The 26,686-nt window shown below is 35.7% G+C and overlaps 2 protein-coding genes across 5 annotated transcripts; one reads left to right on the plus strand and one right to left on the minus strand.

Moving 5' to 3' along the window:
• The first annotated feature begins 1,087 nt into the window (after positions 1 to 1,087).
• On the plus strand, positions 1,088 to 26,686 carry LOC125661892 (uncharacterized). The gene is made up of 5 exons (XM_048894039.2): positions 1,088 to 1,166; positions 1,896 to 2,724; positions 3,789 to 3,911; positions 5,098 to 5,133; positions 24,038 to 26,686. The coding sequence occupies exons 2-5, from the start codon at positions 2,112 to 2,114 to the stop codon at positions 26,449 to 26,451; spliced, it is 3,186 nt and encodes a 1,061-aa protein (XP_048749996.2). The 5' UTR covers positions 1,088 to 1,166; positions 1,896 to 2,111; the 3' UTR covers positions 26,452 to 26,686.
• On the minus strand, positions 13,763 to 21,296 carry LOC125661891 (uncharacterized). 4 transcript variants are annotated; one of them, XM_056146475.1, is made up of 6 exons: positions 19,076 to 21,290; positions 17,653 to 17,751; positions 17,445 to 17,528; positions 17,099 to 17,245; positions 16,818 to 16,987; positions 15,381 to 15,524 (listed from the first exon to the last, which is right to left on the minus strand). In XM_056146475.1, exons 1-6 carry the CDS (start codon positions 19,252 to 19,254, stop codon positions 15,517 to 15,519), a joined length of 687 nt encoding a protein of 228 aa, XP_056002450.1. In that variant the 5' UTR covers positions 19,255 to 21,290; the 3' UTR covers positions 15,381 to 15,516. The 4 variants fall into 4 exon arrangements, with proteins under 4 accessions (XP_048749994.2, XP_048749993.2, XP_056002450.1 ...); XM_056146474.1 differs by lacking the exon at positions 15,381 to 15,524 and having other exon boundaries at positions 16,422 to 16,987; positions 19,076 to 21,296; XM_048894037.2 differs by lacking the exons at positions 16,818 to 16,987; positions 17,099 to 17,245; positions 17,445 to 17,528; positions 17,653 to 17,751 and adding exons at positions 13,763 to 14,805; positions 15,104 to 15,238 and having other exon boundaries at positions 15,332 to 15,524; positions 19,076 to 19,204.

Here is a 26,686-nt window from a genome sequence, read left to right on the forward strand (position 1 = left end):
AATGATACACTCCAATGGTTTTCACAGTTTCCAATTTATCGTCAAACATCCCGACCTCTGTTTCATTTGGACTATTCCCGTTTGGATCATATGGAATCACCTTGTGTAAATCTGTTTGTAAACTCCAAGGTGATCCCCTAAACCAACGCGAGATCCCTGCCGATTCTATGACGTCATCTTCCTAGATATTTTCAAACACATTACATGTTTCTGCTCACTGACCTTAAATTAACGCAACTCCTGGTTGAGTGAAATATCAAACAATCTTGATATATCCCCTCTTTGCGATATGACCAATGATGAAATGTTTCTTTTTCTTGTTGGACGTAATTTCTTTAGGTGAATTCCAGAAACAGGCATACGATATCATTAAGTCTTTAATTTTCGCTATATTAGAAACGCAGCTGCATGCTATAACCGGGCTCTTAATTAACTTGAGCCATAACTTCATAAATTTGTGAACACTTTATTTCCCTTTTTATTGTATTCCTTCCTTTTTTATTATTCTTCATTCTGTCATTTATATGGCATGATTTGGTATTCGGTTTAGTATGTTTCAATGTATCATTCTTATTTGTATGCATTTCTTATACACTTGAATATAATTGCATAATCTTCACATGAGAGAAATAACGCATGACTGACTGACTGAATGAATGAATGACGACGCCCCGCCCCCTTTCATACTACACGCAATCCAACACTGTATTTTTAAAGCTCAAAATAAAGGTATGCACATAATCGGTGTACACAAAAAATAGTTATTAGCGTTTTAAAAGTCAATCGTTGTCAATACGATACATGTCGTTATCACGAAAATCAATACTCGAGCTCTGTCAAATAAGGTAGTAAGGAATCAACTTAAAGTAATATCCAACTCTGAAGTTTTATCTTTATCTGAAAAAGCACGTAGTACACGATCAACAAGGCTAATCGATTTATCCTGATTTATTTTTATTTCAACTGTAAGAATAGCACATATACTGTTTAATCTGGATCACCCCAACGTTTGTATAAACGCCGACTCGAGAGTAGCTAGGATATAGACAAACGTTGGGATGATACAGACTATATTTTGTTTTGACAACGCCTGTTTATTGGGCGTGTTCTTAACACCCGGATGTCTAGACGTAGAACAGCTGATTGACTCTTGTTGGCCTGTAGAGGTATTTCTTGAAGTTTAGCATTGATTTTACTTTCAGTAAACGTTTCATATTTCTTTTGTTTTATTTGTTTTTATTAGTGATGGTCTTTCAAACTCTCAAATAGGCAGACAGGTCAATTCACTAATCAATAGAGACAGAAATTCTTTTTCTCTTTAATACCTAATTCACACACACCCTTCTTGTACAATCAGAATATAGGTAACAAAGAAACAGGGATGGGGTATATTATGGTATATCTGTACATCTGTGCAATGCATTTAAAATATACGTCTACTACTAGTAGTTCGAATATCTCTCTCTCTCTCTCTCTCTCTCTCTCTCTCTCTCTCTCTCTCTCTCTGCTTATAATATCTTGAATTTGTTGTAAAGAAGACTTAAAGATTGAACTTACAGTGAAATATATGAGAAACATAATTTTATAACTTCCCTTTCACGTGGAAGTCTTTTATTGATACATGTAGTTCCGCTACATGACTACGAATGGTTGTTGATACAGTATGAGGAAATAAACTGTGTGTATACACCTATTTTTCCACGTTGACTTCAGATTTTCCTTTAGACGTAACCTAAGTTTTCTCGAGTTATAAAATAATTATTGTTTTTTACGTTGCATAAGACTTTAATGATATGTTTTTAAAGCATTAATTCAAATACATGTATACACATGCATCATGTTGCGGACAGATTAAGTCTTACATTGCAAATAATAACGTTTTTTGTATTTTTCAGGATCAACTTGATAACAAAATGCCAAAATTTTACACAAGGAAGGCTGGCGATCAACAAATGTTTCGCGCACTAAAAATGATTTAATTGTACCTGTAAAATTAGCGATTCTTCATCCAAAGGAACTGATAAACGACAACAAATATGGATTTATTATTGTGTAATGCACTATAGTGAATCGCATTGGAAAAGTTAATAAATAATTACAAGTGTTCAGCGATGTCCAACCGGTACACACCAACAAACGATACGACGAACGCCGCACGAGTCAGTTTACTGATCGGTGGCCCATGCAGACAATTATTCCGAGATATTTTCCGTGAGGAAGTGTCGGACATACAATTTCCCGCTAAATTAAAAGACAACGAAATAAAGAAGATACTCTACCACAAATCAGGACTAAGCAAGTCCCAGAAGATCATTCTTTACCCACCAAACGGACGTTTCAATGCCAGTTATGATATCTTAGATTTATCATTGTTGTATTCATTGATAAGAAATTTATCTAAACACCAACCGCATAAAAAGGGCTGGGGTGAAATTCCTGATCATTCCGACCGGTCTGTCTCTGCAAATATTGATAGAATCAGAGATATTAGGAACAAGCATTGCGGACATGCCGTCGACTTCACCCTCTCCGATACAGAATTTAGCCAGATCTGGGGGGAATTGGCAGTTTGTATCAATGAACTAGAACAAACCATTACTGGAGGATGCACAACTTACACAGAGGCTGTGAAACATCTGGAAACTGTGGATATGGACCCAACACGAAGTGCCGAATACTTGCAAAAAATCAATAAACAGCAACAAACTATTGAGGACTTAAAAGGTAAGGTGTTTTGAACCATAGTTGGAATATGATGGCGGTAATTTAGCTATGTGCTTTAATTGGGCTTTAAAAAATTGAGAGTGAATGAACATTTCGAAAATAAAAAATAATTGCGGTGTACATTTTAGGATACCATAGTTGTGTGAGAACCGTTCTTTAGGACAAGCCTTTTCGAATATTCGGGTATTTCAGAAATTGTAATGTATTTTGAACTTTGTAGATATCCCATTAATTTTCCTTCTTTCACAAAGTTTCCATCCATTTTGACAATAAAGAACAGCTGTCTATCTTGATGCTATATTGTAGATAGGCCAGTAACGATTCTGGCTACTTAAAGGTGAAGTTTATCTAACTTTTTCAGAGCAGATACTAAGATACCGTGCATTAATGCGTTCTCCAGAATAGGTCATATAAACGTTATGTATATACGTGATGGTGTTTTGCGATTATTCTAATCATTGGGTTTTTTAAAGTCCTAGTGCTCTGTGAGTGTTTTAATGTGTGAAGACCAATTCATGTTATTTGACAAAGTTTATGACGATCGCGGTAGCTCAGTGTTAGAACGTTCGCTTCGTAAACGGGAAGTCGTCAGATCGTGCCATGGCCGCGTCAAACGTAACACGTAAGCCTAGGTAGTGATTGCTCTTTCGCCAAACGCTCGGCATTTAGAAGAGAAAATCACGGGTTTTCGGATATTAAAAACGGAGGTCCAGTGTTGCTGCAAGCATTGACACATTAAACAATCCTCACTGCTACGACCCTGAGTACTAAACACAAGTCAAATTTTGTGTTACTCCGCCTGCAGATGGTGACGTCTCAATATGAGTGAAATATTCTCGACAGGACGTAAAGCAAACAACTTTCCTTAATATTTGTGGATATGAACGATTTTTGAATAAAAAAAATTTGAAATATCAACAAGATGATTTGTAATTTCTCTTGCATATGCTTGCTCATTGTACGCTATCTTTTGACATTTTTCATGTTAATTTTGATTTATATACCGAATTTAGAAATGTGTTCCTTTATTTTTCTCACATTGCGTGTGTATTGATCTTCCATAGATATTGATGCTACTGTAAGGGACCTAATCAATGAGCAGAAAACGATGCAACTGAAGATTGAGCGGGAGCAATTTGAATTAAAATCAAAACAGATAGAACACGACAGAAGAATTGCACTGCTTGGTGAGTCAAAGTACATTTTTTCAATTGATTTTTGTTCTACTGATTCTTTTTTAAAGACCCAAATAAAACACGGAAGGGTTTCTTCACGGATCACTGGATGTGGGTCATTGCTATTTACCTGGCCAAGAGATCAGGGTGTTATGTATACGTTTGATGTACACAGGAAGGGTCTCAAGGCCGTCTGCAGTGTTTCTGTGGTCACAGTGTTTGTATAATGGTTGTATCCCTATGGCTAGATGACACACAGTCTACACCACCCCCTGTTTCTCTCTTTTACTCTCAGTCATTGGCTCAATGAATAATTTCTTTTATAGATATAGAGGTATCATAAATTAATGATATAAATTATTTCAATAAGTTACAAGTTTTAGAAATTAATGGACAAATCATTGTTTGATTTCTGATTGTGTAATTTATAATACATGTATATAGATTGGGGGGTGGGGTACAATTATATTAAAAATTAAGATTGCGTTGTTCAGGGGTCTTTTTAAAAACAATTGAATTACGAGAAAGTAGCAGTTGTGGACAGGTCTATGCTATCAAAACTCTACAATACAGATCTTCCTCAAGATCTAAAGAATGCTTGTAGATACTGGCTGTTATTGTTATCAAAACACCTCTCTTGGGCAGCTCTAGACCACAGTTTCTGCAGATGTCACTCCACCTGAGATCTATTGTTAAATGTTGGATTGACAGACGGCTAACAATTTGGGATGTTAACTTACAGTTGGGTCTTTAAGTGTTTGTATAACTCTACATCGTCATAATGGCTGATTTCCTTTTGAAACGGATGGAAATATGAATATTAGCAATATTTGTCTATTCATTTAAAAAGCTGAGTAGGTTAGCACGTAGATCGTTGAACTGTAGATCGCGGGTTCAAGTCCACCAGGTGTTTTATTTATTTTTTTAATTGCTTTCAACGAAAGCTTCATTTATTTGACTAATTAAAGTAAATTTGAAAATTTTCAATTTTAAGATATTATTGTACATATCCTCCACATTTCATCCATATCAAATTTCTCTGGTGTAGCATACCTCCTTAATTCCTTTTTCCAACTCGTTATCTGCCATTATATTTGCTATATAAGGTGATATTAAATCATGTACTTTTCTATGACACAAAAATGACAGTGAACAATGAGTATGTATCAAACTGTATTTCGATTCTTATCATTTACAGAGATAAATACTAGACAGGAGCGGGAAATTGTTGAAGGTATGTACTTAATTGTATATACGTGTCCATGTCTGTGTACTTGTTCAAAGATAATATGTAGGCGATTCCTTGACCATTAATTTTAATTCCTCTGACTTCAAGACCCTAGTTTATCTTCTTCTTCACACACAAAGCATCGAATACTTTCTAATAATATGATAATCTATCAGTAAAATATGTTGCACAAAATAATATCATGTATCAACACTTAAAAAGGTAGACATTTATTCTACACTCAGTCCAAGGCAACAAAATCTAATCACTCATAACAGATTACAAAACCAGTTCTATGAGACAAGGGTTTCGAAATTTTTATCGCCGAATACTTCAACACATTTACGTCCCTTGGGGATCCGGGTTAGAATAAGTCCTCAGTATCCCTTGCTTGTCTTAATGGCGACTAAATGGGGCGGTCCTTCGGATGAAACCCCAAACACCGAGGTCCCGTGTCACAGAAGGTGTGGCACGATAAAGATCCCTCCCTGCTCAAAGGCCATAAACGCCGATCATAGGCCTAAATTTTGCAGTCCTTCACCGACAATGGTGACGTCTCCATATTAGTGGAAAAGGAAAGGGGTATTAAACAACATACAATCAATCAATCAATCAATCAATCAACACAACTACATTGTAGCTTCGGTAATCTCTATATCTATCTATCTACCTATTTATGTATCTAAATATATTTATCTATCTAGATCTCTATCTGTAATCATCTATCTATCTATCTATTTACATATCTATCTATTTATCTGTACGTATGTATCTGTATTTTTATCTATGTAAAACTTATACGGTACCAATTTTTGATGCATCAGATGCGCATTTCAACAACAAATGTCTCTTCAGTGATGCTCAAGCCGAAAGTTTTGAAATCCGAAATAACAGTAAACTTGTAGGTCCTAAGAACTATTTTAGGGGAAAAAAGAGTGCCAAAAAAAAGTGGAGTCAAATTCGTCTAAGGATAATAGCTAGGCATGAGGGAGATAATCCTTAATTTTAAAATGAATTTCTAAATTTTATTCCAGCAATTAAATACCCATCCGTATTTCCAAGCTAGTAACGAAGTACTTAGCTACTGGGATGTAGAAACCCTCGGGGACTAACAGTCCACAGGCAGAGGCCTCGACCCAAGGGTCATGATTTAAAACTTATACGGTACCAGATTTGATACACCAGATGCGCATTTCGACAAATAATGTCTCTTCAGTGACGCTCAACTGAATTTTTTTTAAATATATCTGTATTTAATTTCGTATCCCTTAATAGGGGCCAGTTTCGTGCCCATTGGGGGCTTAAATATGACTCTGAGATGACTATTTCTAACTCTACACAGCAATGTTCTGGTGTTCACAGTGTTTTACATATGTCCTTGTGATATTTTCCATTCTTATATCCCTTTATTCTGAGACTTGCCTTAGTAGTAAGGAGATGATAGCGATTTCATGATATATGTAAGACATTTAATTATCTCTATGATTTTCTATTTCATTCAGTATAAAGGAAAAACATTGAAGAAATTTTAGATTGCAACCTATCAATGCTACCGTAAATAACATGCTGACCTTGATGAAGGGAGGGGGCTAAAATAGGCTGTGCCTTCTGCCCAATACTATTCACTTTTGATGAAATATTGTTTAAATACCGTAACTAACATCACGTCAAAATATTTACATTTCGAATGCTGAAGATGTGTGTATCAATTTTGATAATAATATAACGACTGATTTAAGTGTCGGGAAATCCGACATAAATGAAAATAAACTATGCATATCAAAACCAGTGTTGAAATGCATGAGGACATGAATAGGAACGTTTTAGGACAGCACACTTCTCATAAAGCGTCGCAGAAATTGCCGTCGTGTACATTTTGGGATCTGCTCTTATCAACTCCTTTATACAGTCACTCGGTTCAAGGTAGTGTGGACGAACAGTGATCAATCTCACATATCCTATAAGCAATACAAAATCGAATTGGGCAATGAAATAAAATGCCAATTGGGTTTTCCTTTGCTATATAGATGGATTAAACGATTTTACTGCCTTTCAAATTCATAATGGTGAAATAAATTTCTATAATATCTGATCCAATTACATGTAGAATTAATCACACTTGTAGGAGTTATCAGATTGATCACTGTTCGTTATCTTCAACTCACAATCTATACGTAATTTCCATTCATTATTTTTACACAAAGTTGAAATAACTATTTTCTAAAGTTAACATTGCTCAATAGAAAAGAAGTAATCAACAAAAAACTTTTTCCGTCATATTCTGTTCAATTTAATACCTTTCTAACGGTATAAATACGAGCCTTCAGCTCCACATAGTTATACACTTAAAGTCATTTCAATAAAGCCAGTCGTTAATCACTGTTGTAAAAATGGTTGGGAAACAAGTTGAGAATATGGGGAAAAAATTAAAACTTATATACACGTTCACACAAAACTCGTTAATTTGGGAGTGCATACTTTTACTGGATTAGAGGAAGTTTATCAGTCTGATAATGTATCTTATGAGACAGTTCGTAGGTAGAGAAAGACATTTCTGACTGGCACGGAGTCCGTCAAAGATGCAGCAAAATCTGGGCGACCTGTGACTGTAACAGGCAAGGCAAATGTTTCAAAAGTCAGGGATATAATTGAACGTGATGGTAGATACACAATTCATGATATTGCCAAAGCTGCTAGCATATCGCTATCGCGGGTGCATTTCATTTTGAAGCGTTTTTTGAAAGTACGAAATATTTTTGCCAGATGGATACCGCATATATTGACAGATGACCAAAAACGGGTACGAGTACAAACCGCTAAGCAATTGCTCAAAATGTTTCCCAAATTCAATGAAAGACAATTTGCAAACATTGTTACTGGTGACGAAACACTATTTCGAACCAGTGAGAAAAATTGGAAACAAAATATGGCTAACTAAACAAGGTAGAAAGTCTTTACTTGACAAAAGAACCGTAAACACAAAGAAAGTTCATTATTGCATTTTCTTCTCATATAATGATATAGCCATACAAATTCCGCCGCCGAAAGGCAAAAGTGTCACTGATCGACATTACCAAGATGTTAAACCAAAAAACCTCAAGAAATATTATCATAAACGACGCCCTGTTTCAGGATTTAGGCGTGTTTGTCACCTTCATGATAATGCTCCTTCACATACATCTGAGCTTGTGAAGCATTTTTGAAGTCGGAGAAGGTTACTGTCTTGTCACACTCACCATACTCTCCAGATTTAGCCCCATGCGACTCTTTCCTTTTTTCCAAAACTTAAAAAGTTCTTATCTGGTCTTCGTTACAAGTCCCAACAAGCCTTTGGCTCAGCCATCAGTCAGTGCCTCAGAGGTCTACCTAAATAAGCGTACTGTGACGCATTTCAGAAATGCATTCAGATATTGAAATTATGTTTTTCAAACTGCGGAGAATATTTGGAAGGGATGTGTGTTCATTTCACTGTTTGAGTTGAATGCTTTTGAGATATCGTACAATACAAATTACATATCGAACATCCCTCGTACATGTATATTGTGCTGACTAACATTCGTTTTTCAAAAGGTGTGACTCTGTATAAGCAAAATGTTTCATCAAGCCCCTTCCATGTGTTCAGATCCAAATTCAACCATAAAAATGAAAAGCATTATTCCTTGAGTAATTGATAAAAAAAAAACCTTTAGGCTATAAGATTAAGCAAATATCATGGCATCAAATAGCACTTGTGCATGCATCGCACATATAGATGTTTCTTGTGTACAGTGCGCATGATAATGATAACAATAATGATAATTAAACACGACTCTTCAAATCCCTAACCCCAAATTCATTCTAGATCATAATCAAACATTGTTCTGAGTTGATCTAACCCTCAAGTAAACATTTTGTCAACAATATAATGCTCCAAATCATAATGAAGAGTCTGCAATTATAAGATATTTGAAAATGTTCCCAATACTTTTTACAGTCATGGGGAATTGATTGTCTTTCTTTTATATTCAAATCTAAATGATAAATGACCAGTTTCATTAGTATTTTCTGACACCCAAAATACCAAAGAGGAATTACCCGTACTTTCATGTATAGACCTAAAGTTACCAGGCCGTTTCTACACAATGAACTAGCGTATTTTTACTACCCTTAGTATTCTCTTACTTTTTCGCTGATGACATTTGGAAACCTCGTCCCGGGTTCTATCGTTCTAGAAATAATGGGATATGACAGAAATATATCAACAATTTATATCACGCCTTCCGTTCGCTATAGGTGGTGTGATTAAAACGATACAATTGAACGGTGTGAAGTCATTGCGCAACAAATAGCGATGTGATTTATCCAAAAACCATCAATATCTTTAGAATGATCGTTCGTTTTGGTTGATAGTTGCTCTTACGATAGTCTTTCTCAGTAAACTGCAGACTTCTTTTTCAAAATGGCTCTGACTAAATAGCACACCTTGTTCATCTCTTATGATCGATGATATGGCATTATTAAAAAAACCGGTTTTTATGCGAGATTTGTGAATTCCAATTAAATAAAAACACTAAATTTTAATATTCTATCAAAAATACACTCGAAATACCATTAAAAACTACAAGGAGGAAAAATGGGACCTAATATCCTGGACACAGTACAAATGTTCAATAGATCAATATATAAGGCAAACGACGGGTGTGATCGGTCGACAGGGGACACTTACTCCTCCCTATGAAATTGAACAAACTGTTCGTTATCTTCACATTTTCAGATGTGCAAATTCAAAACCACATGGCTATTTTTGTAAACTAAATAAATTGTAGCTATTTTACTGTCATTTGTGGATGCTTCTATGAAGTTACTTGTGTCGATGTTTTACATAAAACTATAGGAATTGAATTTCAAGTTTTAAGTAAGACCTAGGGCTTTAAAATAGGTAGTGATAGACCATGGGCCAGTAACACATTACACCCCCCCCCCCTCCTCTAGGGATTTTCCTACAGGGGTCCGTGTTTACCCAACTCTTTATTTTGCATTGCTTATAGGAGTTATGAAATTGATCACTGTTCGTTATCTTCACCTTGCACTATGATTTTGTGAAAGTGTGCATAAAATTTACACACGTTATTTGAAGAAGCTATGGCTAGTCTGTACTTGGATTTTTCAACACCTGAATATAGACTGAACTCTATGATTATGGATGTTGCCTACCACAGGCTCTATAAACCAGCACGGACCATGGATGATATTCCTTCCAAATCATGCCGCCAGTTCCTTAAGCTCAAATTTACAAACAAAGGAATAGATGCCGTCAACATCAGCAACATTCTTTGTCATAAAATGGTTCAGTCGTGTATTCCAACTTATTTCAAGTTCAAGTCTACATCCTGTATTTACTACAGCTATACTTCTACTATTGCATCCAAACTTTTCAATTATAAACAAACTTTGCAGTGCTTAGATATAGACCATCTTATACGTAATCCACCAACATGTTCTTGTTCTTCATCTTCTTTCAACTATAGTCCAGCTGGACATGTCATTACTGGTGATGTTGATATAGTTGAAAATGAGGAACTCAAATAACTTATTCTTAAAGGTCCTAAATACAGAGAACCTCGGTCTTTTAATTGGCGACAGAACTACATCTCTATTATGAGTTCTGTCGAAGATTATGCCAGACGATGGGCTAATTATGAAAAAGAAGAACTTGATACATTGTCAGAATGGGTTAAAAGCATAAGAGGGATATTAAATTAGACATATGAAAACAAAAGTACGTACCATCTATCCTTCTGTGTTTAGTAAACCAGAAGTGATAAAAGAATTAGATAGGTTACATGAGGAATATGTTTTGGTTCCAGCTGACAAAGCTAGTAACAACATTGTCTTTGTTTGTAAGGCTCATTATTACAACTGTATTTTAAACGAACTTGGCATTAATTCCACTTTTGGTAATCATACTTATACTCCAACTGCCCTTTCAAAAGATGAAAGTCTTCAAAACCATGCTTCAGTTTTAGACACATTTAATATTCCAGTCAATGGGTCGAATGAATATGAGTTACCGCACCTATACTGGATCCCTAAACTACATAAAAACCCTTACAAACAAAGATACATTGCTGGATCCAGTAAGTGCTCTACCAAGCCCCTATCTTTGCTCCTCACGAAAATGTTAACAGCTGTGAAGGAGAAACTTCAAACTTACTGTGCGACTACATATGCCAGAAGTGGTGTTAATCAAATGTGGATTCTAAGAAATTCTTAAGAACTTTTAGTAAACTTGAAATCGCAGAATTTTTCCCAAATCAATAACATTAAAACCTATGACTTTTCAACACTATACACGACCATTCCTCACGATAAATTAAAGACTAGACTTTTTGACATCATGGACGGTTGCTTCTTCCACAAAAACGGAAAACGGAAATATTCATATCTAGTGATCAGTCATTCAAAAACATACTTTGTTAAACACCACTCTGATTCCACGCACAAGTATTCTGAAGTTGAAATAAAAATTATGCTAGAGTTCCTCATTGACAATATCTTCGTGGTCTTTGGTGATCAGGTCCTCCAACAGTCTGTTGGAATTCCCATGGGCACGAATTGTGCTCCTTTGTTAGCTGACCTGTTTTTATATTAATATGAAGCAGAATTTATTCAAAAACTTCTACGTGAGAAGAAAAATCTCTCGCTGTGGCCTTCAATTCGACTTTTATATATATCGATGACGTTTTGTCTATTAACAATGATAGCTTTCATTCATATGTCGATTTGATATATCCCTGTGAGCTCGAAATAAAGGACACCACAGAGTCGTCCACTTCTGCTTCATACTTAGATATTTTATTGAAAGTAGACATTAATGGCAAACTGACAACTCAACTGTATGACAAACGGGATGATTTCAGCTTCTCCATCGTCATCTTCCCATATTTATGCAGTAATATTCCATTATCACTTGCATATGGTGTTTATATATCTCAACTGATTCGATATGCAAGAGCTTGTTCTGCGTGTAGTCAGTTTTTAAATCGAGGTAAGCTACTGACAAACAAGTTGATGGTACAGGGATTTCAACAGTCTCGAAGTCAGCATTTCGCAAATTCTATGGTCGTTATAACGATCTACTTCGTCAGTACAACCTCACATTGGGTCAAATGCTGTCTGACGTGTTTCATACCGATTGTTAAGCCGTTTTTGGCACACTGATTTTGACTGCGGATAACTCCGTTTACCTGATCAGGATATAGGGCTCACGGCGGGTGTGACCGGTCAACAGGGGATGCTTACTCCTCCTAGGCACCCGATCCCACCTCTGGTGTGTCCAGGGGTCCGTGTTTGCCCAACTATCTATTTTGTATTGCTTATAAGAGTTATGAGATTGATCACTGTTCGTTATCTTCACCTTGCATAAAGGTAAATGAAGGTTGTTTGACAAATTTATGTCCGGGCGTTTTCAAGATATGGTTATTTGAAATCATTTGTTTGTGTTGCAAATTTAACATGACCTTTACCGTGTTCCATACCGTATTAAGACGACATATTCTAAACACAAACAACGGTCTACGGACTTCCCAGAAAGGATATGGTGAGAAATACGTAACAAAAAATGGAAGACAGCGTAATGTGAAAAGTGGTACATATTTTTAAATGTCTGAAATATACAATTTTCATACATACATTTCATCCATGTCTTTTGAAATCATACAGTTATTCCCAAAACAACATGTACCTATTAGCATGTTCAAGATAGATAAACAGTATGATAAACGGTTCATTGGTAGATATAACCCACAGGCTCCATCTTTATGAAATATAAACAACATTAAGCTAGTGAATATAAATTTCAACATGAAAATGACTGTTTATATTTTCATATCTTCTCACGATATATTTAAGGTATCCGACCCACATTAGCGGATTTTTATAAAATGTAAATCAAGGTGTGTATTATGACCGTAATTGATGCTAAAAGATATATCTATGTTTTTTATTGAAATTTTACCGCAAAATTACCTTATATTATCAATTATTTATATTTCCCAACATTTTTCAATTATGCTGCAACTTTTTTTCAAATAATGAAATAAAATAAGAAATAAATAGACATTTAAAGTTTTCTTTTATCATTATAGCATAATTTTTATTTTAAAACACTTCTAACATCAAAAAGACAGACTGACTATGAGAAAACATGAAAAATAGAAAAATAAAAATTCAAGTGCAAAAAGGTGAAATGTACAAAATTGCTATTTTAAAAAAAAATGATGCAGAAATTTCACAAATATTTTGCTGCAAATGAAGTTCAATCCCTATATTTTTGTTTAGCACAATTATAAAGATATTTACCGTAGAAAACTTTAAATATGCTATGTTGAACACCCCCACCCCCAATACAAAAATTCAAGTGCAAAACGGCGAAATGTACAAAATCGCTGTTTTTAAAAAAAAGATAATGTAAACTTTTCACAAATAATGTACTGCAAATGAAGTTCAATCCCTATATTTTTGTTTACCACAATTATAAAGACATTTACCATAGGAAACTTACATTATGCTATGTTGAACCACATCCCCCCCCCCCCCCCCCCCCCCCCATACAAAAATCTTAACATTGAAACATTTTGATGCAACATTCCAATTTGGAAAAAAAATTAACAGACATATGAAAAATGTATCATTCAAACAATGAAAGCATAGGAACTCTTAATAAAACAATGATAAATGTCACTAACATCGACCTGACCTTGAATCATCAGGAAATGCTCATTATCATATAAAGTTTACTTTTCACATCTAAAGACCAAATAGCTAATGTATCATCTTTACATGTGTCAAACACAAAACATGCTTATAAAACATGACAAATTTACTGTTCAAAAAATGAACAAAGCTTTGGAATAATATTTCCCAACAACTTTTTATCTTTGGTAACACGTGGTTTCTCGATACAATTTTTTGCAGTAAAAATATTTCTCAGACCATCTTCACCATCTCTCTGCCAAACAAGTTTCAAATGTTGTAGATTTAGGCCAGAACCTGCTATATTTTCTGCAGTAGCTAATTTGAGAACACCACTGGCAACAAGACAATGTAGGGTGCCAATATTTTTGGCCTTGGCAAGATTGAACTCTTTTTGTAAAAAATGACAATTTGATGCATAAGAATGTTTTACATAATCTGCTTTTGTCATGCCACTTGCACACAAAATCTTAGCTAGCATTTTGACATCATCAACTGCATCATGAGCATTGTAAGATTCTTGACAGAAATATTCTGCTAGAAATTCTTGCTTATAAGAACCAAGTTTTGGAACTTTTGAACGCAATGATGACAAAGAATCCACAAATGCTAAAACATGATTTGAAAATTCATTCATCATTCCTACTCTACATATAGCATAGGATAGAACACGGAAGTCAAAAACTCTTCCATTGTGTGCAATCAAAACAACATTGCTAATGTTCTTCAAAAAAATTAAAAATTTTGAAAGTGCTTCTGTTATCGATACAGTTGCCACTTGCTTTCCGTGCACAGTCATGTGTTCACCATCCCAGGATATCCCAGTTTTCTGCTCAGCATTTTCATTGATGGGTACTTTAGGTGAAACATAATATGAAAACTCGGCATCAGAATCCATAACTTGTGCAGCAATCTGTGTGATATGAGGCATTAGTCCACGCTGAACTGAAAAAGATCCATAAAATTGAATTGAAAACTTATGAAAACACATATTGATATAAACTATCTATATACATGTAATTTACTCTAAATACAGAATTGGTAATGGTATTCAAAACTCCAACAATGAGCCCATGGACCACATCGCTCACCTGAGTCACCCTGGCCCATATTTATAGATTTTCCTTATATATTCGCAAGTAAAAAGTTTACAGACAGACGACAGACAATAAGCGATCAGTAAAGCTCACTTGAGCTTTCAGCTAAGGTCAGCTAAAATGTGGAAGTCAATAATATTTCTTACTCAATCCTGTAGTTTCTAGGTCGATAATGACCCTATTCTCTTGAACTTCGTTCAGGTGGTCGACTTTGGTGAATCCTGGTTTGGGAACTGCATCAGGAATAGTCTGGATGTCGACTTGGTCAGAAAGTCCAACTTCTGATGAAATATGAATATACATGTATCTCTAATATACAAACAATCAATTTCAAGATTTATTCATAAACTAACACTTTGTAAGTTATTGTTTACCTGATTGATATGTATCTCCTTCAGCTGCTTCATTGGCTCCTTTTTGGGTAATTCTCTCCTGCTTCAATTCCAATCGACGGCGCTTCTTTCCAGGCAACTTTGATCTTTCCTGTCTCTTCTGTCTTTCCATGTCCATCTTCTCCGAATATTTCAGTGTATGATGACCAGGGGATAATCCGTGTTCTTTAAATACCTGAAAGTAATAGTAAATACACTGAATAAGAACGAGCAAGAAAGATTTCATAAATTTTTTAAATACCTAAAAGTAATAGTATATACACTGTCAGAATAAGAATGAGCAAGAAAGAATTCATCATTCTTTTCGAGTAATTCAAAAATTATGAATTATGAGATTCATCACTGTTCGTTATCTTCACCTTTCATTTATAACAATAAATATTAGCCTAAAGTTAATGTAAATAAGGTTTTCTTACTTTGAAAATATACACATTCATCGAAGAGTTTTTGTTAGTAATATATATTAATTTTCAAAAATAAGCTGCAAAAAATAGTCAAAACTGACAACAGGAAATTGAACAAAACTCAACAAACACCTCAATATAACATCAAACTTGTCTACCTCCGGTAAGTATTTGCGACCTTCATTCATACATGCTGCAGTAGCTTTTACACGGAAGTCAAGGCTTTGACTTTCCCCATAATGCAAGTGTTTTGGTGCTCGTAAACTGACTGCTCGATTAGCATGTTCGCAAGCTTGGCTGGACCCTAAATCACTATACAAGGTAGCTTTGGCAATCACAGGTTCAAAGATTTTATCAAGTTTTTCTTTCAAAACTGGGTCACTCAGTGATGTCTTGTACGGTAAACTTCGATGCAAGTATGTCTCAGCTGGTCTTCTCTTGTATCCACAAAACCTTGGAACACACTTGGTATGGTCTCCGAACTGGTGAGGCACTAATGCTTCCAAGTTTTCCCGCATGCCATCTGGATCACCTTGATTTTTAGCGAAGATGTACTTGATACATTTTGTGAAGTGCTGAATCACCTGATTGCTTATCTTTGCGGCTTTACTATTCTTCAAGTCATATAAATGTTTAGTGACATTTTTAACACAATGGTTACGGTCAAGTTTTTTCTTTATTCTTACACCCAGTTCATTCTCAATCCTTGATATCACAGTATTGTCTCCATCACCCTCAATAACTTCAACTGGTGTCTTTTGTGACATCACCTCCTTTATCGCCTGAATCCCAGCCATAGCCTCCATCTGTCTTGATGAACCTTTGTGATTCCAGACACATTTGTGATTGCGAACCTTTTGTCCAGGTCTATTTCGTTTCCACCATTTGCAAACCGAACAAGTTCGATGTTTAATAACAGTTTTAAGAACTTTATTGCCATACTTACTTTTGCTGACCAAAAATGTATGGCCTGTTGAATGTTTAAATGTTTTATGGCGTAAAATGAAAATTTATACAGTTTTCAGCAGAATTCCACATTACACTTTTATAATTTATTCTCTTACCTGTTAGACTATCAAATCCCCTTTTTTGCCAGCCATGGTCAGCACAAACTGTCATTCCTGTTCTTGTTCGTGGGTTAAATTTCAGCTTCTTTGAAACAGCCACTCTCTGTCTTTTCATCTTGACTTTTCCAAATGACCTTCCTGACACTTTGTCTATATGTGCAGTTTCACTATAAATAATGTCCACATAGAATGAGAATGCACTAAAGTTCACAATATGATAATATATATGAACGAAATTAAATGTATCACATGAAAGCATTAAAGTATATGAGAATTACTTGACTATTCCTTGTGGAGTGTGAAGAGCAAGGTCCATTTCCTGTAAATCTACATGTGATGGACAAACTAGTTTTGGAGTCTGAGGAGAATGGTCAACATTTTGTGAATCTCGATCTGGCAGACAAACTTGCGCTGGGTTAGAATTCCTAAAATAAATAACACAAGATAATGTATATTTCCAATTAATCAAGGCTTTTCTCTGGTGTATGAATTGTAAAAGTGCAAGCACTGTGTCTGTTTAACTGGTACATTGATACAAGTCAGATCACTCCCAAGATTTAAAAAAAAATATGCTGTTGTTAGTGTTATAGTATATAATGAAAATGTTAGAACTGTTGCACTTACTCATCATCATCATCATTTCCAGAATCGCCACTTTCCTCCTGGTCTTGAAGCACACTTGTAGATTTCAAAAGTGATGCAGGATTACTGAAATTATTTTAGTTGTATCATATTTATACTCGCATAGGTATACATGTTATCTATATATGCACATGAAGTGTAACAACTTTGTCATTTCCAACATAGGTTTCAACATTCTAATATTACATACCCTAGGAATTCACCATCTATAACTGCAGTACCCAACTCCTCATCAAAAGTAGCATGATGGACAAATGGTGCATTTTTTTCTTCCATAGTTGAAATGTCACTACAATGAATGATAATTTCTGAAGGTACATGGCATATTTTAATTGTTTCACTTATTCATTTATAATTTTTCCTGAAGCACACAATTGATAGAGTCTGAATAAAATAGGAGGGCACTCACTTCTAATGAGTCAATACCTATCCACTCATATCAAATTACAAAATGAAAGTATCAAATAGCATAATACCTAGTGTTTTGTGTCGAGTCGCACACAGTATGTGCCTACAAAGGCTACATGATTCCCTGTATTTTAAATTGAAAAATTTCTGACAAACTACAAATAACAATTATGTCAATCTTTCAAACATATTAGGCCTAAATAAAATATATGTGTGTTTTTGGTTTCCCGACCCTACATCTACATTTTTGCTGCAGACTCTATTGATGATACAGGAATGTTTTATATCATTTGCATTCGAGTTTCTCTGTCCTTCAGATGAGACTGCAAAAACCGAGGTCCTGTGTCACAGCTGTTGTGCACGATAAAGACCCATCCCTGCTCAAAGGCTGTAAGCGCCAAACATAGGCCTGAATTTTGCAGCCCTTCATCTCCTTATGATTGAAGGATGCTCGAGAGGGACGTTAACAATATCTAATCAATCAATCATATTGTTTGAAAAGTATTCTAATGTAGATAGGTCTGTATTTACAGCATATCAAAAACTAAGATTTTGATCAAATGTTTAACTTTTTATAAAATAATAGAGGGCGAAGCCCTCTCACGGCCCGAAGGGCCGTGAGAGCGGAGCTCTCCCTATTGGTAACACGTATATACATGTTTAAAAGGAAAATATAGGAAAACAATGAAAAATTAAACCATACCTATGGAACTTGAAAATTTTGGTACTAATGGCGTCGATTCGAATACTATCGCGTGGACATGTATTTCTCCATTTTGAATCTCGTCTACCCTAGTTCACGTCGTTCTGAGATGTTACAAAAATTTCTTAAAAGCATGTAAATCTTATTTTTTTAATCATATATAATCACTCCACCATTAACGCCATGTTTGTTGTTGTGGTTCAGACGCTATGTTTGTAAATTTGCTAAAATACGACGCTGAATATGACGTCACAATGTACTGTTTACATCAGTTGCGTTATATTTCCCGCGTTCAATATATAGGCGGATCAAATCCTGCTAACTTCGGGTTGTTTTTGTTCTGTTCTGGATATAGATACTAATGCCAAATTTTTTTTTGCTTCGCCCTCAAACACGGTCACGCCGTAAAACATATCATGTTTTACTTACCTAAGTTAGGGGGAATTAAAATAGGAAACACACATATATTTTATTGTAGCCTTGTGTACTTTGAAAAACTTACCTCATTTCAGTGTCAAATGATACTTTAGTTGCAATGGCCATACTTTTCTCTGCATAATCTTCAATTATTTGCCCAGCTCGTCGTTCCATGGCTTTGAGATTTTTGTTTGATATTGATGGGAGATCAAGCGTTGTAAGGAAATTATTGACTCGTTGTGGGCCTCCAATTGAGTCAATCATTGCTACAAAACATATTCAGCAAATTTCAAACCTTCTGTGGGTGTGACATATAATTGAATATGCAAACAATAACATTGTACAATTTCTCAATTATAAACACACAGTACATACCTGCACCTAACTTTGTGTTCACTGAAAACATTCTCTGTCCTCTTGTCGATGGCTCGGAGTATGTACTGCCATATGGGATGGTATTCAGCTGCCCGCAGTTAATACACTGTGTATACAAATACCCCCCCCCCCAGTCCCATCTTCATTTCACCTTTGATAGTTTCATGCGCAAGATATAACGGTCCCATCCTACAGAACAGACAGTGGCTTAAGGAATCGACCAAACATCTCAATTCTACAACACGCCTACCCTTTCCCCAATCTTCCGTTTCTATCTTTTTTGAATTCACTAACCGTGATATTCCCGGACAACATTCTTCACATCTGTTGTTATCGTCGTGAAAATGTCCAATGGGGTAATTATGTTCGACAACGATGTTTCTAATACCCTTCTGTCGTTTTGTGCTGTCATCCTTCTCCCCTTTTTTGACTATATCCGACGTAAAACGACCGCGTTTGTCCCGCACGACTTTTTTCAGGGGCGCAGCCATTACAGATTTTCCCACCATCTCGTGTGTGCGAGACTTTACGGAAACATCAAACTTGAACGTATTTTATTTTTTAATGATTGACGAACAAAATGAAATTTAAAAAAAGAGTTATTTATTTCATTTTTATTTATTTATTAAAATACTTTTATTAATTTCCGACACCTTCCGACATACACCGATATGTCCCGACATCGTCTTTTTAGTCACGTGGTCTAATGAGGTTCGGATACCTTAATGTATGGAAGCCCATTCATGTATCAATAAAAAGAAAGCAAATGGGTTACTTTTAAGGGTACATGCAAAAATGGGGGAAATCCTGATAAATAATGGCTCCAACATTGAGAATCAAACAATGAACTAATCTAAAAATTATTTAGATCGAATGGTTGTATCTTGTCTAATGTCTCTCTCGAGAATTTCTCACTCATATGGAGACATCACCAAGACTGGTGAAGGGCTTCAAAGTTAGGCCTTTGCTCGGCGCTTACGGCCATTGAACAGTTGGGGTTCCTTAACGTGTCACACCCACTGTGACACGGGAAATCCATTTTTAAGGTCATCTCCAAGGACCCGTGACATTCACACCTGATGCCGAGCGTTTAGCGGTGGAACTACCACTACCTGTTTTAACGACTAAGATCTGTCGCGGTAAAAATTATCTAGATGAATGAATTATATTCTACAATTCTAAAATGGATGAATATATTATCATACGTAAAATTTAACAACTTCAATTTTCAGACAACTTTTAAAGATGGCACACAGAAAAAACACCTTTAAATCTTATGTCTGGAAAGTAAATCCGTCTGAAGCTCCTATCATCATCAAGAATAAAGATGATTCCTACATTATGAATTGAATGTAGAGGACAATGTTGGTTGATTGTATATTGCGGGACGCTCGAGAATTTTTCACTCGTATGGAGACGTTACCATTGCCGGTTAAGGGCTGCAAGATTTAGACCTATGCTCGGCGCTTACGGCCTTTGAGCAAACGTGTCGTGGGATTGGTCCGCGAATAATCCCGAAACCATTCGGATGATCCCAAGGCTAAGCAATGTCTTTGCGAACCAATCACACAGCGCGTACAAATTCGTACTCTGTCACTTCCTTTTTGGCTGCCAGTGGAAGAGATAAAGCCCAGCCCGATCAATGCACGCAAGATTGTGTCAAAAAAGATGATATGGGTTTTGAGTTAAAGAGACTTGTAGTATGATATCTCTCTGACCTGCCGCTTGCAAAAATTACTTAGGTAACGCTGCAATTACTTGGCAAATGTGCCCCGAAACGGGGACCCCCTGTTTGTTTACAAATTTTGGTTTCGATTTTGTGTATTTTATTAAACCGGTAGAAGGCCAATCTCTCAAGCTTACAAAAGCGTGAAACGATTACATGAATCGAAAGGGGGAATTCAACCATTTCAGAGAAATTATTGCCACCAAAAATATTTTAAAAGGGGGTGGGGTAGTAATATCTATACTTCAGGTGCCTGTGATCTGGTGATGTCTCAATATGAGTTACAAATTCTTGACGGGACCTAAAACAATAAATCTTAAGTAAGAGGATAGAACATTTTAAAGATAAAAGATAAGTAAATGTCTGAGGTTTAAGTAGAAGTTTTCAGCAATGATGAATTGTTTTGTTGCGTAAGTCATGCCAATCCTTTTCCCCCATTTTGTAAGAGGAGTTGTAGGGAAAAATAACAAGAGACCCACAGGCCTTATCGGTCACCTGAATACTAGTGAAAAATTATCACTACTTCCATGGCCTATGAAATCTAGAAAAAAATCCTGTTTTGAATATCTAAGCTAAGTTATAATGTTCAGCAACAGTATAAAACAAGATGTGTTCTTAAAACTTCACTGTCCTCAAAAGTACATACACTGATGAAAGTCTTTAAATAATAGGTGTATTAACATTAAAACATCAAAATAAATGACTAATTTGGACTCATCCTAAAGTCATAACCCTGGGTTATGAAATTCACCATTTTTTGTACATTCGTTTCTGCTATTTCTAAGTATGTACTTAGATTTGATACAGTATCAGCAAACTTACACATAAATACTATATATACTAAGTTTGGCCCCACCCTGGGGTCAAAACCTTTACTCTGGGGAAATTCAAATTTACAATTTTTGTAAAAGACTACCTGCTCTATCCATTTAGTTTAAAGAAAATGTTATTTAAGTGTTTTACACATAAACACTATATAACAAGTTTGGCCCCGCCCTGGGGTCAGAAACCCTACCCCAGGGATCATGAAATTTACAATTTTGGTAGAGGCCTTCCTGCTCTCCATCACCATGCATTTAGTTTTTCTTACATGTGTGTGGTCATTGAGAAGAAGATGTTTGAAAATTTGTCATTTGGGGGCAGTTTTTGCCCTGCCCCTAAGGCCCCAGGGGAGCAGGAATCCTGAACTTTATAATTTTTGCTCCCTTTGTTCTAAATATGTTTCATACCAAATTTGAAAAGAATTGGAATGATAGTTATCAAGAAGAAATTAAAAATGTCTATCGTTCACACATGTAATAACTGACCATTTTGGCCCCACCCTGATACCAAAACCCCTACCCCTGGAATAACCAAATTTAAAAATTTTGTAAAGGACTACCTGTTCTTTCTAAATATATATTTACTTTCAATTTAGTATCAATAGCATTAAAGAAGATGTAATTTAAGTGTTTTACACATAAACACTATATAACAAGTTTGACCCCGCCCTGGGGTCAGAAACCCTACCCCAGGGATCATGAAATTTACAATTTTGGTCGAGGCCTTCCTGTTCTATATCACCATGCATTTAGTTTTTCTTACATGTGTGTGGTTCTTGAGAAGAAGATTTTTGAAAATTTGTAAATTTTGGGCAGTTTTTGCCCCGCCCCTAGGGCCCCAGGGGTGCTGGAGTCCTGAAATTTACAATTTATGTCCCCCTTGTCCCAATGATGCTCCATACCAAATTTGAAAAAAATTGAACTGGTAGTTATTAAGAAGAAGTTAAAAATGTTCAATTGTTAACGCACGACGGACGACGAACGACGGACGACGACGGACGAAAACCAATTGCAATAGGTCACCTGAGTATACTCAGGTGACCTAAAAATACCATAGAATTATGACAAGCAAAGGCTACTGAGAACCTATTCTAACCAGGATACCACGGTAATGTTAGAATATTAATGTAGTGACATATTTTGACAAAAGTGAGGAATTTTGTAAGAGTATATGATATGTTGAAATAGTAAAATATAATTCAGACAAGGTGTTATCTTACCAGGGTCTATATGTAGGTAGACATAAAACATTACGCGTTGATTGTTATAGAGACACAACGTACTTTTATGCATAAGTTCATGGCTTCTGAGTGTACTTCTTCATTTTTTTTAATTTTGGAATAATTCTCAATCTCAGAAGCAGCTGGTGCAAATCTACATAAAATCAACTCCCATCAGTACTTTCAGTAATTTGATTAAAGATGAAATTCAATTTTAAGACTTAAATGAATTCTAAACCTCAATTTAAAATTGGTACGTTTGCTTTACACTACGGATAGGGGTTTCAATGCAGCTTAAATAATAGAAATATATTATCTACAGTACAACTATGCTTCATCCGGTTTGGACATGCTCACTTTGATATTTGCAATTTGTTACACATTGTGCTAGGTTTTGACTATGATGTTATTACATGCCGTCATAAAGGGGTACGACTATGGAAAACGAAGAATGCAATGTACTAGATAATTACAAACAAGGACATGATTTCAGAAAAATCAAATTTATGAACAAATAGTGACTTATTCAGATTCCACATACATGCTAGACAAAAATACACAGGCCAGCACCAGATACTGAAAATAACGGTCGAAATTTGCTCAGCAATGACACATTGAATCATGTTATTTCACATGCAGTACAGGTAATTACCAACAAGTTTCCATCAAATGTCTTTGCGCTAGATCGATGTTGTGCAGATCAAATGATCCTAGATCATGGAACGTTCTCACGTGCCACGATATAGTGATCATAAATTATTATAAAACACCGCTTCAGTTCAGATGAGTTGAACGATAATTTTCAATTCTCAATTCCTAAATAACCTATCAAAGTAATTTTTTCTGAACTTCTACACACTAACGATTGAATTTCACTCTTTTTGTTTTTGTAATTTGTCTTTCAGAAAGCACAAAAGCAATTTTAAAGACACACATAGAGTCTAAAGTGTACTTCAGGACGTCATCTGTTCAAGCTGCTATTGCCAAGTTAAAAGAGCACGGTATGGTAATTCTGAGTGGCAAGTGTGGTGAAGGCAAATCAACGACAGCCTATCAAGTTATGCATGAGATTTCGATAGAAACTGAGTCATCTAGAAACCCCATTATCATCACAGAACCTGGGCAGTGGTACAAAGTTATAAATCCACAGGATTGTTTTGTCATTTATCTTGAAGACATCGTCGGTTCCACAAATCTTGATGTTCGTACAGTAGAACAATGGGGGAAAAATCTCGACACAATATATGCATCAATAAAAAATGGCAAAGTTTTAGTCATTATTGGAATTCGAGATTCACTTCTTCCAGAAGCCAAAGAGAGATTTAAGCATAAACTCTTCCAGGAAGCATTTGAAATCAATCTCTCCTCAGAAGAGTATAGCCTGACAGAGAATGAGAAACGAGAAATGATTAAATGTTTTGAAAAGCAGATGATTGTCAATCAAAGTTCGTGCAAAAGCCATGTTCAGCAGGTTAAGGAAAATGAAAGATGTAAATTAACTGACAAGGAAATAACAAAAATCATCAAAACAGATCCCTTTTATGGATTTCCGCTCACATGTTGGCAGTTCTTCTCCAATACTGAGTTCTTTCAACTTGGTTATGAATTTTTTAACCATCCAGACAAAAATCTATTGAAATCAATAGAAAAAAAGCGAAAATCTAAAACATTTTCAGAACAATTGTCTTATGCTCTTCTTGCGTGCGTTCTAGTCAAAGGAAAACTAACACCTGAAAAAAATGAACCTGATGAAATATTGCGAAGAGTTTGCCACGAACTAGAAATTGATATTGATAAAATCAAACCACTCAAAATTGAAGACGCATTGGAAGAAATAAAGGAGTTGTTTTTGAAACAGACATCTGTTGAAGGTGAATATACATTTTCTCATGAGGCAGTTCTTGAGGCTGTACTGGTTTCGTTTGGAAAAGTTGCACCTGATCTTGTAATTGAATGTTGTGACATGAGAAAACTACGCGAGCTTGTTCGAACACAAAGCAGCAACGCCTCAGAAAATGTTTTGAAACTTTCGAAACAAAACTATATTCACCTGGCTAAGAGATTGTTACGTGATAATGTTGTCGATGGAATCAACTGCAATACCTGGGATATAGCAGAGGATATCATTTGGCATCCAGCTACTGACGACCCCGAATTCGTTAAAGCATTGCTCAGTTGTACTGAGTCTGCAAAACGTTTAGAAATTTTTCCGCGATTGTGGTACGTAATACCGGGATCATTTTCTTCCGTCATGCTGGACAAATTGCTAGAACTTTATGGTCCACACAAAATACCCACAGAAGGCAGGGACTCAAGGAGTCAACAATTTGAGTCGAACCCCTTTCAAATCACTTCCTCAAAACTTAAGGCGTTTTTAGTTCAATGTGTTAATAACTTTGCCGGAAAAGAAAACACATTGTGCTGTGTAGAGTATATATCGAAGCATAGCACTTTATATCCATTAGTAAACGAAAAATTCCAGTATTCGCCACGTGACATGACGCTCCTTCACTGTTGTATCCTCCTTGGATGGGAGGAAGTGGTGGATAAGATTTTGAAAATACACCAACCCACGGAGACCGAAAATAAATGGACCTGCGCACACTTTGCGTCATACATTGGTAATGTTTTATTGCTGAAGAAGTTTGTTAATCTTGGTGTGGATGTAATGGCAAGGACAGAGGAAAATTATTCTGTTTTACAATGTGCTTTTATCGGAATGAGATACGGATCGGGCGAGGCAAATTGGCCATTGTATTCAGCATCGAAACATGTTAGTTTTCAAATGACATTGCGTTTTCCAAATGAAGCTGAATATTATGAACTGTTGCAATACTTACTTGAATGCTGTCCTACTCTATTTGAAGAGAACATTAGAAGCATTGTCGATGAATTCCAAAATAATATTCTTCATTTCCTAATTGTACAAGACTATGCTGATATTTTGGAATTTTTGTGTCGCAACAATACAGAGCTTGCTTTTCATCGCAATATAAGTGGATTACCAACGGTAGTGCATTTAGCTGTATACCTAGGTAGACCTCAGATACTAAAGGCGATGTGGTCGGACGGCGTGCGCCCAGACCAGACGGATTTGTCGTTACAGGATACATTTGATTTTGGAGAAAAACTTAAAAATAAAACGCTGAAGTTTTCAAGGTTGTATGGAAATTCAAAGTGGTGTTGGAATGATAGAGGAAATGAAATTTGTGGGGTTAAGATGACGATTCTCGCAGATGTTGATGTAGTGTTTGGAACTGAAAGCCATTACGACGAGATGAAAGTCTTCCTTGGGAGTCAACAAATTCTGAAAACATAACTTAACCATGTTTGCGTTGGATACCAATATATTGATATCATAAAAAAACGTCTATGCATTTCTTGTTCTGTAGAATAAACAATTTAACTCAGGGTAAAGGAATCAAACTAACGAAGCTTTATAAAGAACAAAAGATCAAAAGTCATGACAATCTCGTATAAAATTATTTTAAATAATGATCAAAAACTCTTTGGCAGAAAACATATAATTCTAAAATAACTGGTTTTCCTCCTGA

This window comes from Ostrea edulis, chromosome 8 (assembly GCF_947568905.1).
Source record: "Ostrea edulis chromosome 8, xbOstEdul1.1, whole genome shotgun sequence".
Classification (NCBI taxonomy): Eukaryota; Metazoa; Mollusca; class Bivalvia; order Ostreida; family Ostreidae; genus Ostrea; species Ostrea edulis.